Genomic DNA, 15,811 nt, shown 5'->3' on the forward strand with positions numbered 1-15,811 from the left:
TCAGAAGAACGGCTCCTTGGTCTGTGCCCAGAGGAGGAGATGTGTGGGAAATTGTGACTCAGCTACCACATATACTCAGCTACTTAGATTTCCATTTGAAGTCCTTTCTGCTTGAAGCCCACCTACATTCTCTGTTAAGCTTTAAATGCTGTGTGTACACGTACAAAAGGCAGCGCTTCACAAATGTGCTGGCAGGGGATTCCCGTAAAGATTGAAATCTCACTGAATCACAGAACAGTCTGTGTTGGAAAGGACCCACGAGGACCATCGAGTCCAGCTCCCGGATGGCTAAAGCGCGCGGGCAGGGAGCAGTAACTGGATCGTTTTCCCAGCTGGAAAGCGGCGTGGCAGTACTGGGAGTGTTCTTGCCGTGCTCCACACTTGCGGAAATGAAAACCCAAATCTCAGACCATCTGGATTATAACACTGCCTTCATCAAGCCTGTGGATGACATGACAGAAACCTGTCATTGTCCACTGTGCCTGGGAGGACACAACAGTTCTATCAGCACTCCTGGTTTTCCAAGGTCGGGCAGGGTTGGTATTATTTTTCCTCTTAAATCCAAGTACACAGAGGAGGATTATATAACACAGCCTGTGTGTCCTACATGTTTAGACAAGGAAGCCAAATACCTGAAATGCTTGTTCCTAGGGTAACAGCACATCTGGGATCAGGCGGCTGATTTATACTTTCTCTTATGTCAGCACTGAATAATTTGTACTTGTAACCGCGAGTGAGGTCCTGATCAGAAGAACGGCTCCTTGGTCTGTGCCCAGAGGAGGAGATGTGTGGGAAATTGTGACTCAGCTACCACATATACTCAGCTACTTAGATTTCCATTTGAAGTCCTTTCTGCTTGAAGCCCACCTACATTCTCTGTTAAGCTTTAAATGCTGTGTGTACACGTACAAAAGGCAGCGCTTCACAAATGTGCTGGCAGGGGATTCCCGTAAAGATTGAAGTCTCACTGAATCACAGAACAGTCTGTGTTGGAAAGGACCCACGAGGACCATCGAGTCCAGCTCCCGGCTGGCTAAAGCGCGCGGGCAGGGAGCAGTAACTGGATCGTTTTCCCAGTTTTCCCAGCTGGAAAGCGGCGTGGTAGTACTGGGAGGTGTTCTTGCCGTGCTCCACACTTGCGGAAATGAAAACCCAAAACCAAGCCACGTACTCTGGGAAATTTCCGGTGGACACGAAAAAGACCCACACCGGTGGCTCGCCCCATGGTACACGTTCTGTGCTCCGTGGATTTGCCGTGCCGGGTCAGCCGTGATTCCCGGATTTTGGCCGCCGTGAGGAGCAGGAGCAGCAGCAGCAACGCCGCTCCCTCAGCCGCTCCGCCGCTCCGGCAGGGGGCGCGCGGGCCGGCGGTCTCGCGAGAGCGCGCGGGGCGGGCGGGCGGACGGCGCGGGGCTGAGGGAGCGGCGCGCGGGCAGCGGTGAGGGGGCGGCGGGGCCGGCAGGGCGGGGGAGACATCCGGGGGGAGCTGGGAGCAATCCCGTGAGGAATCCCGTGAGGAATCCCCTAAGGCATCCGGTAAGGCATCTCTTAAGGCACCTCGTGCCGCGCAGCGGGAAGTGCGCTGTCCCCCGGCCTGGGTCGGGCAGGTCGCTCGGGAAATGGACGCTCCGCGGCGCCGGGCTCACGGAACACGGAGACGGGGTTTGTACTGATCTCGCTCTCCGTGTGCCGGAGGGGTTGTGCCGCGAGCGCTCCTAAAGCCACGTCTCTAATTGCAAAGGCAAAGTCTTTTGTTAGCAGCTGCGCTTCTCAGAGGTTATATAAGCAGTAAATGTCTGGGTTAGGAATGGTCGGGGTTGTGCCGCGTCGCGTTTCTCGAAAGTTTGTCAGACCCGTGTTGTTCGATGCTGGTAAGTGGTGTGGGCCAGAGCTTCCGGAGGTTTGCTGAGCATTCTGACAGCTTTAAACTCGGTCTTTATGGCTGAGATTAAAGAGAAAAGATGACAGAGGAACAAGGTTGTCTTCCCCCGATACTTTCGGTAAGGTATGCAGTCAGGTGAGCGGAAAAAAGCCGGCAGCCATGTAAAAACCACTGTTCGTCACGGTGCAAGGGCATGGCATTGGGTAGATGGATGTGCAGAGGGCATGGCAGTGCTGTCTTTGGGGCCAGATGCTTCGGGCAGAACCAGGGGTTTGTCACTTGTTTTCCGAAGGAGTTCTAAGTGCAGTAGTCTGAAAGATGCATTGTAATGAGCAACCTACGTTAAGTGTGTGTTTTCCCCACTCTGGTGTATCTTTGGTATTTTCAGTGATTATAGCATGGAGGTATCAGGCCTTCATATTCAGATACTTTGTGGTTTCAATTATATACTTGTTGTGCATAAAATATATATTTATGATAATGGAATAAAGTGGTGATCAGAGTTCTTCAAGCTGCATTAGTGACTTGTGACTGTTCAGAGCCTGACATCTCTTGTGAGATTGTCTCAGTACAGGTGCTTTGTGCACTGGCTGGGCTGTGTCAGAGCTAAAACAGGCAGAAAAGGTAGTCACAAGTGTTCAGGTCTCTGGCACAGACCATTTACTGTGCAGACAGGTGAAAACTACCTGAATTTTAGAAAATGTAATAGCTGAAACGTCTGTTACTGTTTCTTAAGGTGCTTATTTCACTTTTTCTCTTGCTCGAAACTGTTAAACGTTATTTATTTTTTTCACATGGCTTGTGACTTAAAAAATAGGGTGTTGTGTACTTGTTTTGGAGTAAAATAATCCCCCTGTATGGAGCAGGGGCTCCATACAGATACTGGCACATAATGCTGATGCTGCACTGTACAAAGTGCTTGTTATGCTTGGATGTAAATGGGAAGTTCCCAGATTCAGCTCGTGTACTTAGAGTACTTCACTCCCTGACCACAACTCCTGCCTGTCTAATTTTGGAAAGTTCTTAAGAGGAACTACTGTTTTTTGGTGGGGTTAGATGGAAGTCCGTGGGGATTTCAGTTCAAACAAGCCAGCTGGTTTAAAGCCACATAAAGACAGGTCAGAGAAGCCTTTGGAGCAGCCTTGTCCTGCCAAATGGAAGAAATCAATTCCACATTTATAGATAGAGCCCGTTCAATGGGAGGCTTCGTTCCCTTCAGAAGCTTTTCCCCAACAAAGGCTCTGCACAGCCCTGTTTTTGAGGTGATTTTTCCACACCTATTTGAAATTAAAAACAATGCTCTTCCCAAGGGCAGCAGGGATGGTTGTGCTGAGAGTGAAAAGCTGGTAGAACCAGTTTCCTGCCAGCCTGTTTGCAGAAGAGGCAGGGCTGTCTCCTCCTCCTCTGCTCACCAGCTGCTTAATTAAAAGCTTAAAATTATTTTTGTCCAGTGGTTTCTGATCTGTGGGAATCCCAGGGGAGTGTAGGCAGCCAGGAGGTTGCACAGAGCACCTGTGACCAGGAGTTGTAGCTGCAAGGTCTTGTGGTGACACCTCTCCAACGAGCCAAAAGTCTTCCTGTAAAAACTGGTAGTTATTTTACTATTAGGAACAATAATATAATTTTCCTTATCATTCAGACAGTTCTTTTGGTTTCATGGCTATGACATTTTTACTGCTTATATGCAGGCGAGGACATGTGCGTGGCCCATCCCTGGGAGTATTCCAGGCCAGGCTGGATGGGGTGCTGGGCATCCTGGTCTAGTGAGAGGTGTTCCTTCCTATGGCAGGGGCATTGGAACGACATGATCTTCAAGGTCCTTTCCAACCGAGGCCATTCTGTGTGCTTTCCTCTGCTGTGTGTGTGAAATTTGGAAGCAAAAGTAGATGTGACAAGAACTGTGTATGTGTGCGTGTCATTTTGGTCCTTCCAGAAGCTAGCTCGCATCCGAGCTGCTCAGTGTCAGGATTTCTGGCATGTCTGGCATCAGTGCTGGATGGGGAGCCTCACTGCTGGGCTGTGCATGGCCAGGGACGGAAGGTTGAGCTCGGCAGCTGGGTCGGCTCGCAGCTCTTTAGCTCTAGCTCCGCGATGGAGCTGGATGCCTCAGCGCTCGGGTCTGCTCTGTTGTTGCATGAAGAGATACATTGCCACACTTACGAAGTTGCAAGAAACAGCGGTTTTGTTGCAAAACGTTGAGGTTACGCGGTTTCAACTGCTCGTTGGATGTTTGGAGGCGCTGGGTGTTGCGGCTGAGCGGAGGCAGGCCGGGGCAGAGCGGCGGCTCGGCCCGGTCCCGCCCGGCACGGGGCCGGTGGTCGCGGCCCGCCCCGGGCCCGCCCCGGCGCTGCCGACGTGCGGCTCGGCCGGGCGCGGTGGCCGGGGCGGGGCGCGGGCTGGGCCGCCCCGATAAGGCGAGGGGCCGCTCCAGCAAGCCAGGGCTTGGAGCGGAATTTGCAGGGTTGGGAGCATTCCGGAAAGCATTCCGGAGGCCGTGCCTGGGAATGGAGGCCGCGTTATAAACGGGACGTTGCGGGATTGCTTCCTGAGCGCGGAAAGTAAGTGCGAGCGCGTCTGTTGAGGGTGTGCATCCCGTGACGCACATAGCGGGGGCTGGTGGGGACCCCCGTGTGCTTGGAAAGCGTTTGATGGCACGGAAATGGCCACAGCAGATGACGGTGTGCTGCAGCCGTGTGTCTTCCTGTTACTGTTGAGCCGAATTGTGTGATCGCGGGTGTATCAGAGCATATGGCCTGAAAACGTCTTAAATTCTCAGTGCTAATTGGGAGTAACTGGGAAACAAGGAAATATGTTCTTGCCCCCTCTTGGTTTTGTTAGAGGCTTGTGGAAATGGAAAAGAAGGGTGGATTGGTTCTCATGCTCAACATGTGAGTTTTACTGGCTTATTTGTGACAAAGCCTAAGAACAGCCATTTTAACAGGAACTGGCTGGCTGGAGGAAGGCAGCATTCATTCTCTCCATACATTCTGGAGTGAGTCTTGCAATCGTTGAAAAAAGGAAAAGCAACAAACAGTAGTTTCAGAGATCATTAGAGAAGAGTGTGTAAGCTTCTTAAATTTAATTGTGCCATTACCAAGTTGCTAATACAGAGTGTGGTGAAGTAAGTTAACATAATTTTCACGAAAGTAAAGTACATTATCTATTGTGTGAGCAAATATGGTATTTTATTTAGCCTTTCAGACTTTGACTCTGTTGTTATGTAAGAATATAAAAAATGAAATAATAACCAATATGATTTTTTAAATTTACATTTGGGTATATGATAGTTTTTAAGGTACCTAATATCCTTGTTTTCTTGGCTGGGTGTATTGCTGTCATCCACTTGTTAGATTACATCTGAGAACTAGGGCTCACACAGTGTTGGCTCCTACATCCTGTAGGTTGTACATGAGAGTTGAAAAGCAAGATAACGTCTAGGGAGTGTTGTGAGAAAAAGCTTAGCTTACCTTTTATTGAATGTTGCTAGCATGGCGAAGGTCATGAAACCTTATAGAAGTGAATCTGTGACAAAGCTAGGGTGTGCAAATACTGGTGTTCACAGCACAGCATGGAGAATGATGTATTTCAGGCTTCTGCACCATCTGATTTGGTGCAAAATAACATAAACTTAAATATTATATTTGAGTTCTTTTGTGTTTGTGCTCTGCAGTTCCTAGAGGATGAGATGTTATGGTAAAGATGGGATTGAGTTGTGTGCAGGGTCTTGGGGGGCTTCTGTGCCTAGTCTATGTCTTGTGTCCAGAGGTGCTGGAGAGACAGGAAGCCCATGGTGCTGAGGCAACTAAGGGAGGTGCAGCCTCTGCTCCTGCCCCACCGAGAACATTGCTTTTTCTGTCACCTTCCACTTGCAAGCCTCTCTTAGCCCTCTCCTGTGTGAAACACACACTTTTATATCTTCCTTCTGTGGAAGAACTTTTGGGTTACAGTTTATATCATCATGGGGCTTGGAAATTGCAGACTAAATAGCTGCTCAGTACCACAAGCTCTTGGTTGTCTTGTCATATTCAAAACTACTTTCAGTTCCCTCCAGAGCTGTGGTAAAATTTGTGACATTTTAGACTGGCACATGTGTATGCTTTAAATCTGCTGGGAATTTCCATAGTTGTCATTGCTGAGAACTTGTTTAAATAGAATAAATACTGTGAATGTTTAGTGCTTCAGGAGTCTCATGAAAGTGACAGGAGAATTTAAACTTTTTGGTAACAAAATAACCCACTGTTTAGGAAAAGTGCTTACAGTGATTCTTCCCATTTTTACTAAAAATCCATACTGTCTTTTCTCCCTTATTTGCAGAATCCTTGCCAGTATAACTTCTGTAGAAATTTTGTATTTGAGCCCCTTCTAATTGAGACTGTGCGGAAGTTAAGTTACCACAGCTGTGACCAGGACAAAATGGGTAGCTGTGAAAATTCTGGCCTTTGCAGCTTAGTCAAGAATGATCTTTGTAGCAACATGTGGGGTTTCAGTTGGTAAAACTCTATTGGAATTTTCTCATTTATGGGAGCCAGCTCATTGCCTGCAGAGGAAAGAAGGGTGACTGAAATATTTCCTGCCCCTGGCCAGGCCATTCTCCCTCAGCTCCAACATTGCTGCTGAACCTTTCCTGAATCAGCCCCTCAGCTCTGGGGTTTGCTGGCTAGGCATAAAAGCTGGGGGAAGGGAACTGGCAGGGGAGGATTGCATAAACTCCCATGGCTGAAGCTGTTGTCAAATATCTGTTGGTTTCCCTGTGATTGTGCAAATTCCGTGGGCCGAGGTGTTTGAGAGACTCTTGTTGCTTCTGGAGGAGAGCTTTATCTATCTTTAGAAAACTTGCATCTGTGTAGGGTCTTAGGGGGTTTTTTGTTCACCTTTATAGTGAAGTAGAGCAGATGGTTCTTCATATGATGCCCTTCCTTTTCTGTTAAAGAGGAATAGAAACTATTAAGAAATCGTTTTTCCATTGTGTTTTAGGAACACTTCAAGAATGAGTCCACCACAAGATAGAAATAGAAATTCCTGCAGCAGTGAGACTCTGGCAAAGTGCCTTCAAGCAAAGAAGGACTTGGAAACAGCTATATCTGGAATTGTCAAAGCTGAACAGCAGATTAAAGAAAACTGGCGGGAGGTAATTTTAAATTACTTCTTAAAGACTTTTTAATAACTAACATTATTTCAATTAAAGTTTTTATTATTCCAGAATATTTACTATTATGGTGGTCTGAATTTTTCCTAGAAATTTGCAAACACATTGCCATGTCATTTTGCCAATGCTCTTGATAAAGGTACTCCTGTATTACTGGCTTAGGCACGCAGAATTTCCAAAAGTTGTTGATTGAAACATCAGAATAGAGAGAGATTACAAATAATATTATTATTTGATACATCTTTAAAGGTAGTCTTGGAACTATTACTGACCTGAGTCATGTGGTTCTGTGGGTGACTGTGATGAATTTTTGAGATAAATTTCTCCAAAAATACCACTTGCCACTGACAAACAGTAGTTTGTAATCAGTGCAGCACGTGTATGTCCACCCTGCTGGACAGATGCAGAAATGGTGTTTGTTTCCTGACAGGTCAAGGCCAAGATCCACAGCCACATCAGCCGGCAGCTGGAATGCCTGCGCAGCCGTGAGGTGTGGCTCTTCGAGCAGGTGGATCTCATCCAACAGCTCAAAGAGGAGGCCTTGCAGCAGCAGGCACAGCAGCTCTACTGGGTAAGGCTTGGTTGTCAATTGCTGCTCTGGCGTTTTCAAGCAGACATTGTCCTTGCAAGTATTGGCTCAATTTTAATCCTGGAAGCTGAAACAGTAATGTGTGTTTTGTCTTCCATGCAGTACTTGGGACAGTTCAATTGCCTTATTCATCAGCTGGAACACTCCTACAGTAACGAACTGGCAAACCAGATTTCAATTTGCCTGGAGAGGTAAATGTATTTTATGATGCAAGTTAACACAGTTGGGTTTATTTTAACTTATGAATTTAATCTGATTTTTTTTTATTCTAATAGAACTAATAGATCTCACTGTTCCTACATTTTTAATAGTTCCTAGAAATAAGAACAGCAGTCTGAGGTGATAAACCAGGATTATAATGAGCAGGAGAAGTACTCATTTATGCAGATTATTTCAAATATTAGTTGTTGATGGCAGTTGAAGTAAGAAGGTGAAACTTCAAGGTGTTTTGCTTGCAATTTATTCTGTTCTTGGCTTGTAGATAGCCATTCCTTTCTTGTATGCTGTATCAAAAGCCTTCTTTGTTACCTAATTACTGCCAAGTAGCTTGAAAGCCTGTTGATGAAATAATGGACTGACTTCTTAAACAGCACAGGTGAAGAAGATTTTAATTTATTTTCCTATCACCTTTCTCTTTCAGACTGGAAAGTCTTACACTTAAACCTGAAGAGTCTTCCATCCTAAATTTTGAGGCTGACACATCTTACCTTCGCCAAGCTATTACCTCATTTGGTTCCATTAAAACCATGGTAAGCACCAGGACTTCCCTGGGTTGGAATACTTGCCTCAAAGATTTTTTTTTTTTTTCATTAGAGCAATATATTCGAAGTGATATTTTTGCTTTTAGTGACAGCTTGAATGGATTCTGTGTGTGAGTCACATAATTTTAGCTGTAGAATAAATACACAGTGGTTTATTAGTTATTGCATGTAGTTTTCACTGAGTTTAGTTATGTACATGCTATTTTAATGTATTTTGGCAGAGGCTGAGGGAATGACTACTGCGTTCTTGCTCTATTCTAGCAGATGAAAATTTGTTACTGTTTTCTTTAGATATCAATAGTTAAAACAGTAGATGTTTTCTGTGATAAAAGTATTTTGGGATTCTTATGTAAGCGACATATTTCCTGTATTATTGGAGACAATTCTGTTAAAGGAAGCAGACTCAAGGTAGTATTTTTATACTGCCCTGTAGTAGTAAATTTTTCTCTATTCTGTTTGTAAATGTTGAGAACATTGTTAGCCATAAAGCACTGAGAATTTGTAACTGTGCTTTATTTTTGCTTTATTGTAGAATTTTTCCTAGAAACTGGACAAAACAGAGATTTAAATTAATTTTTACTTTTCTTTCAGCAAACCTCAGAGAGAGAGAATACTTCTCCTTGGTTCCCAGGGCAGAGCTATGCCCTAATGAACTGTGAGCAGGTAAGATTGACCTGTGTGTGCATGTTTAATTGCATTAGAGGAAAGAGGAGAACTCAAGCACGTTATGTGAGCTTGAGTAATGGCTTGTGCTTGTTAAGATGCTTGAGTAACCAGTGACAGTGGCTGTGGTGAGCAGTGATCTGATATTGTAGCTGCTCCAGGAGCAGACAGGCAAGAACAGAGTATGAAAGTGTATGTGGGGTGTGACTGACAGGATTTTTTAACTGAATGTTCCTTGATGTTGGAACTATCCAGTTCCTATGGGTTTTTGTGTAATTAGAGAGGACTGTTTTTCCTGTTGGTGCAGAAATACTGCTGCCTGCTGGATGCCTGTGTTGGTGTTCAGCATAGATTGGCTCAGCAGTCAGTCTTTCTCCTAACCAAGGCCATTCTCTCGCAGCAGCAGATGCAGTGTGGGCCGGTGAGTGCCTCGCTGGCTGGCTGGTTACTCGGAAGCAGGCCTGCGGGTGTGCGCCAGGCTCCCTATGTTCCCAGCACCAATCTTGAGGAATGGGTTACCCAAAAGTGTGCGTCAGAGCCCAGCCAGGTAAACCTTCTGTGTGCTAACCTAGTTTTGAACAGAGGGGAAAACACAGTACCTGATTGCAAGCAGAATGTGGTGGGAATGAAACCTTCTGTAGTAGTCTTCATTCTGCCTCATGTCCACCCGATGCTTTGGCACTTACTAGCTGAATGCTCTGAGCTCTAACTATACAAACAGTTACTGAACATTGCCTTTTAGTTTTAATAGATGTATTTCAATGTGTCTTTACCAGGATTTAAATTCCTCCAAAGTCTGCTATTTTGAGCAAGCCTGGGGAAATCTGAAGGATTTGGAGAACTGGCTCCTGCACAATCAGCAGCGTGATGTTGCTGGGAAGACAGATTCCCCTGGTCGCAAGGACTCCACCTCTACTCTCAACTCATCTTTTTCCACTATTGAAAAGGTGGAGGAATTAGAATCCCTTGGACAAGAAGAGATGGACCTTTCTGACTGGCTGCTTACTCCTGACACAGAAAATGCAAGTATTGCTTCAGATGAGAAATGGAAGAATGAATTTAAACCTTTTAGAGAGGAATGCAATTTGAATGATTGGCTCCTCAAAGCTGAAACATGTACCAGTTGTCGTGGCAGCCAAAGCAAAAGTGTGGAAATTGAGAACCTGGGAAATCTGAAGTGCCTGAATGAGCATCTTGATGGAAAGAAATCAGCCACTACATCTGCTGTAAATGCTTGGCTTCTTCAGCATCCTCAGGCCCCCTTTAAAGTGGAAGATGTGTGCAAAGCTAATGATCTGTGTGCCAGCTTTTCAGAATGTGTGTGTGATGAAAACTGTGGAAAAGAGGCTCTTTGCAAATGGCTTCTGAAGAAAGATGGGAAAGACAAAAATGGAGTTCCAGTCCAGAGAGATGTACCAGACCTTGAGCATGAGAAGACCAAGTCTGCTGCCAGTTCCTGGCTTAGCCCTGCCCAGCAGCTCCCAGGGGAACCCATGAGTGCAGAGAAAGCAGATTATTCAGCAGAGATTGCAGAACCCTGGAAAGCATTGCTCGAGAGGCCTCTGACAAGCTGGCTGGCCAAGGCTGAGCACAAAGCAGAAAGCACAGAAGAAAAGGAGAGTTGGGAAAAAGCAGACAAGAGTTTCAAGAGTCCTTTCCTAGACCTCTTGGCTCCATTCCACCTCCCCTTAAATGTAAACAGTTGGGTGTTGGCTTCAAATGGCCTAGAAAATGCAAACCTGCCTCCAGTGGAAGATAAATGGCTTCTGCGCAAGAAAGCACAAGTGAGCATAAGTTTTTGATACTTTTGCATCTTATGTGCCAGGTTTATTGCTTTACTGAATTTAATGACTTAATTCTCTTCCAAAGTCATAGCTCTTCTGACTAATACTGACTGAAAGTTTTTAGGTTTCTGGGCTATTTTAATGTTTTCACAATTATTAGTTACTTAGCACCAAATAAATTAAGATGTTATACTAAGTGAAGAAAGTATTAATCTCAAAGACTCAAAAATCAGTTTTGGTTTTGAACACACTACAGAATTTGAAGATGCATCAGAATGTATTTATGTTTGGGGTTTGGTAATTAAGGTGACTTCTCTTTCAGGACTTTGGCCTTCCTACAGTTTGTGACCTTTTTGCCTGTATGAAACTCAGTGGAGATAATGAAAAATGGCTGTATCGGTCTCCTTTACAGGTAGGATACAGAATCTATTAGAACAGCTGAGCCTAATCATAACTTGGGGTACAGAACACAGACACTGGCAGCTAATGGTCACCTTCAATTCTTTACATGTGTTTAACAGCAGTAATTTCCTCCCCATACACCTTTTTAACAACTTCGACCATTCCCCTTTGTTATTATTCCTCCTCTTTTGATCACAGGCCAGGGTGGGAATTACTTCTGTTCTTGTGTAAAGCTCTCAACTGATTGACACTTAGTAACTCTGATTGTAACTAAGATATGGAATTAATGTATCAATCTCCAGGCAGCTTCTTTCTTATCTTAGTAATGTATTTACAGCTGACATCATGTCTTTGCTTTCTGCTGATAACTCTTTGTCATTGTTTTTGAAATTAATCAATATAGCCCTTAGCAGAAGTACTTCAAACCCTAAAAGGCAGGATCCTCAGTTCTAAGAGGAATGTTAATACCACTTTTTTTCAAGGGTATAATCTTATAGTTGGTTTTTTTTTTTTTTTTTCCAAAGTGTTGCTGTTTATCAAAGAGAATAATAACCCTATTTTAAATTTGTTTAGATGTGAAGAACTGGATGTGTTGAAATCATCCCCTTCCTGCTATGAGTCGCACATCACACTGAGTGACTGCAGCCAGCTGAGTGCTTGTGTTTTGTGTTTGGCCATCTGCTTTCTCTTCTAAAATTATAACAAAAAGAAAGATTCCTTATCTAACAGAGTTTTGGTGCAGAAGATCCCTTTTTGTTGTCATTAATTCTGAAATGTAAACCCACTGACCATAAGCAATCAGATGCTTTAGAGGTATTAGCAAATTTGTATCTATTATGGGAATACAAGGATATTTAATGGGTTGTCACTTCAAGTATGTCGAAGGGAGTGCAGGTATAAAGCAGAATCTTCCTGGTGCTGTGGAACATCCACTGTTGACAGTGACTTTAAAAGTGCTGCTGTTCTTTCAGCTGCTACAACTGTCATGCATTGGGTTCCAGCTTACATAGGCTGTACTTGCAAGCAATTTGTTTTATGGAGCAGTTGCTCACTTTGGAGGTTTCATTTGCATCTTGTGTTGGTGCATTTCCCAGCTAAATATGTGAAATCCAGCCTTTGAAAAATACATGGATTTATGGGACCTAACATGTGACAGGAGAATTGGTAACTTAGTTTTAGATCAAAATTCTTCTTGTGAATTTTGAGCCTTTCAGAGAACAGGGTAGGGTGTTAATTTTCATGCACCAGTAAATCAGACTCTACTGTGTCCCCAGCATTTACAAACTGAAAGTCACTGAAAAAGCTGTAAAATGGAATGTGTGTTTCTGTTAGTTCTAAATAATTCATAATGAATTTTTATTGACTAAACCACTGGAAAACAGGCATCTTAGCCACATAATATTTAAAGATAATATTTGGGGAATTAGATGCCTTCAGCAGATTGATGACCTGCTGTTTAATTGGGAAACATTAACTTGGCAAACTGTGGCTCCCTGTTTAAAGGTATTTAATCTGTGGTTACCATGTGATTATGTATGTGAAAGTGGGGTCCAGTAACTTGGATCTTCCTGAAGCTGTGGACATAATATGAGCAATACCTCTTCAGATACTTAGCCTTTTGAGCCTGTAGGAACGAGTGCAAAGACGTTCTATGGAAATGTGGATCATGCCTGTCAGGCTCCATGGAAAAACTGTGAAGCTCCATAGCTTCTGGTGCAGCTTCTACTCACTTAACAAATTGCTCTTAATGACTATGAAAATAGGCCCCCCTTCTCCCCATCCCTGCAGCCTGCCTGGGAATAAGAGTGATTTGAGTTCCTCACAACCCTGTAGAAAATTATTAAGATCCAACCTTGGTGTCACTTTGCAGTGTGAACACATTCCTGTCCATCAATCCTGTGCATTCATTTAAAAGTAAGTTTTTAGTCTGAGAAGGGGAGACTGCACATCTGAAACCAGACCCTGAAAGGGCTTAACATCAACAAAACACTTGAGGCTTTTGTACTTTCATAGCCAGGGCTTTCTGCTGGAGGCAGAGAGATGTTTTAGGAGTTCACTTTCCCCTTCACATGTCCTTGTTGCTCCATGGGAAGACTGTACTGTGACTAACTCCAGTAATAGATGTGATCAGCAGTTGAACTTAAATTAACGGGATCGACGTGCAACCCACCTCTTCCAATTAATTCCATGTAGTCGTCATTGTGTGCTACTTTGTCAGTTCATTATGAGCCTTTAAAACTTGGGGGTATGTATTCCTTTACTCAACTGACTTGTCAGTAATTGATATTTATGTGAAACAGATTAGTCTTTTCCATTAAAAAATAATTGCAACCAAAGTGTGTGTTACGTCTCACTTACAAGATGGTCAACCAAATCCACTGTGGTGCATGTCCAGCTTGCCTGTCTGGAAGCTGCTACAGTTGTGCTTCCATCCAGATGGGATTCAGTGCTTTAGTTCATTTCACCACTGCCTGGAGCTGCACTGAGCTCCAGAGCAGGGAGACTCTGGAGCTGGCTCACTCCTACACACTTAGTGGGAAGCTCCTGTCAGCTGCTGCCTTGCAGTGTGACCCCCTGGACACACAGCTGGTGTGTCTCAGTCACCTGGGCTTTGCTCAGCTGTTGGAAGAAACAGACTCGGACAAAATGACCCATTTGCTTCTTAGTACTCTTGAATAATTAGTGAGGATTTCTGGATTTTAGTAGCATTTGGTCCTCTTCTCTTATGGCTGAAGAACATTTGTACAATTGGAAGTGAGTTCTCTGTCTCCGCGTTGTTTGAGCATCAGCCTCCTTGCATGGCTGGTTCCCGCACTGAGTATTTTCCAGTATTTAACTGCAGCCTGCACTGTTCGCGGTTCATTCGGAGAACATTTACAGTGGGCCTGGCAGCCTTTGAACCACCAGACCTTACATTTCACGTGGGGGTGTGCACACACCACTTTTTTAAAAGTGGACTGGAAGTTCTTTTTTAGAAGTAGTAACATGCAGAACTCCTGAATGTGTATCCTGAATGTTTAGTTTTCAAAGGCAGGGAAAAAGTACTTCAAAATTATCCTAAGACAAGGACAGAACAGCAGGAAGCAAATGCTATTGATGGGTTCTCAAATGGCTGGAGAACTTTGAACAAGCTGAGCTGACACTGATGCCTTGTACTGAGGAATGCTTCCTTCCCTCCCACACCTCCCTGGAGCAGGGCGGCCACAGGCTCCTGGGGCACCAGCCCCTTCAACTCCTTGTCCTCCGAGCAGCTGTGGAGTCAGTGGGGCAGCTGTTCCTGGTTCATTCGGAGAACATTTACAGCCTTTGAACCACCAGACCTTACATTTCACGTGGGGGTGTGCACACACCACTTTTTTAAAAGTGGACTGGAAGTTCTTTTTTAGAAGTAGTAACATGCAGAACTCCTGAATGTGTATCCTGAATGTTTAGTTTTCAAAGGCAGGGAAAAAGTACTTCAAAATTATCCTAAGACAAGGACAGAACAGCAGGAAGCAAATGCTATTGATGGGTTCTCAAATGGCTGGAGAACTTTGAACAAGCTGAGCTGACACTGATGCCTTGTACTGAGGAATGCTTCCTTCCCTCCCACACCTCCCTGGAGCAGGGCGGCCACAGGCTCCTGGGGCACCAGCCCCTTCAACTCCTTGTCCTCCGAGCAGCTGTGGAGTCAGTGGGGCAGCTGTTCCCACAGGGCAGGGACCGAGGGGGGCTGACAGAGGGGGCAATACCTGTGAGGAACACAGAGCAGGTATTAACCATGCTGAGAAAGTACCAAAAAGGGCTGGGATACCCTCTGGTGTCCCTGCACTGGCTGGCATTGAACCGCACAGACCAATTCTCACAGAGTACACAAAGCTCCACTTTAAACATTCCAGTTTCCTATCTAGAATTTATTAAGCACAGGGGTAGGTAACCTTCTGTTAAAGCATACAAAAGGATTTCCCCCCTCTTTTTGAAGTCCCAGATTAGATCACAGAAAACAGACTATGAATACTGGATAGTTTTTCTGCCCTAACACATTTGCCTCCTGTTTTCAGAAGCTGCTTCTGCTTCAGGGTGCCCAGAGATTCCCACCCTAAGCAGTGATTTTTCAACAAATTCCTCCAACCGTAAGAGAAGTCACCTACTAACAGGGAATGGTGTAAGTGGATTTGCCTTTCTGTTCCAAAGTCTAAGCAGAACCAGCTTCACAAGATTCAAAACCCTTCCATTACACCTGCTGTCTCAGCCCCCTCACTTGGTGCCACAGCATGGAAAGCTGCCTTGGATCTATCAGCAAAGGTACAACTGGCACCAAAACCCCACTCTTCCAAGACAGTCTCCCATACTTATATTTATGTAACACTGCATGGGAGGGCTCTAACTTGAGCCAAATTCTGTTTTCAACTTGATTTTACATCCTTTTATTCCTACTCAACTTGGATATATTTTTGGTCACAATTTAATGTAGCAATTTCATACTGATTTCCAGTAAATTGTGAATGCAGGATGTCATGACACAGAATATTGTAAACATTCTCCGTATTGAATGGTACAATTCACCTCCCTCACTGCTGCCTCTGTGCTGGCTGTCATAGCTCA

The 15,811-nt window shown here is 44.6% G+C and overlaps 1 protein-coding gene across 7 annotated transcripts; it reads left to right on the top strand.

Moving 5' to 3' along the window:
• Positions 1-1,100: 1,100 nt before the first annotated feature.
• Positions 1,101-13,563, top strand: NCOA4 (nuclear receptor coactivator 4). Of its 7 annotated transcripts, none has more exons than XM_041473425.1 (10): positions 1,101-1,226; positions 6,857-7,010; positions 7,459-7,599; positions 7,720-7,808; positions 8,258-8,366; positions 8,970-9,041; positions 9,442-9,588; positions 9,818-10,825; positions 11,148-11,237; positions 11,801-13,563. In XM_041473425.1, exons 2-10 carry the CDS (start codon positions 6,870-6,872, stop codon positions 11,804-11,806), a joined length of 1,803 nt encoding a protein of 600 aa, XP_041329359.1. In that variant the 5' UTR covers positions 1,101-1,226; positions 6,857-6,869; the 3' UTR covers positions 11,807-13,563. The 7 variants fall into 7 exon arrangements, with proteins under 7 accessions (XP_041329359.1, XP_041329384.1, XP_041329342.1 ...); XM_041473450.1 differs by lacking the exon at positions 1,101-1,226 and adding an exon at positions 1,299-1,438; XM_041473408.1 differs by lacking the exon at positions 1,101-1,226 and adding an exon at positions 1,401-1,536.
• The last annotated feature ends 2,248 nt before the right edge of the window (positions 13,564-15,811 follow it).

The sequence above is a fragment of the Pyrgilauda ruficollis genome, unplaced genomic scaffold (assembly GCF_017590135.1).
Source record: "Pyrgilauda ruficollis isolate IOZ18807 unplaced genomic scaffold, ASM1759013v1 scaffold11, whole genome shotgun sequence".
NCBI lineage: Eukaryota > Metazoa > Chordata > Aves > Passeriformes > Passeridae > Pyrgilauda > Pyrgilauda ruficollis.

Bases quoted from the DNA above. Each gene is read 5' to 3' on its own strand.
- NCOA4 (XM_041473425.1), top strand. From the start codon at position 6,870: ATGAGTCCACCACAAGATAGAAATAGAAATTCCTGCAGCAGTGAGACT. The intron at 7,600-7,719 runs GTAAGGCTTGGT...TCTTCCATGCAG, and splicing joins AGGCACAGCAGCTCTACTGG to TACTTGGGACAGTTCAATTG. The intron at 8,367-8,969 runs GTAAGCACCAGG...CTTTTCTTTCAG, and splicing joins TTGGTTCCATTAAAACCATG to CAAACCTCAGAGAGAGAGAA.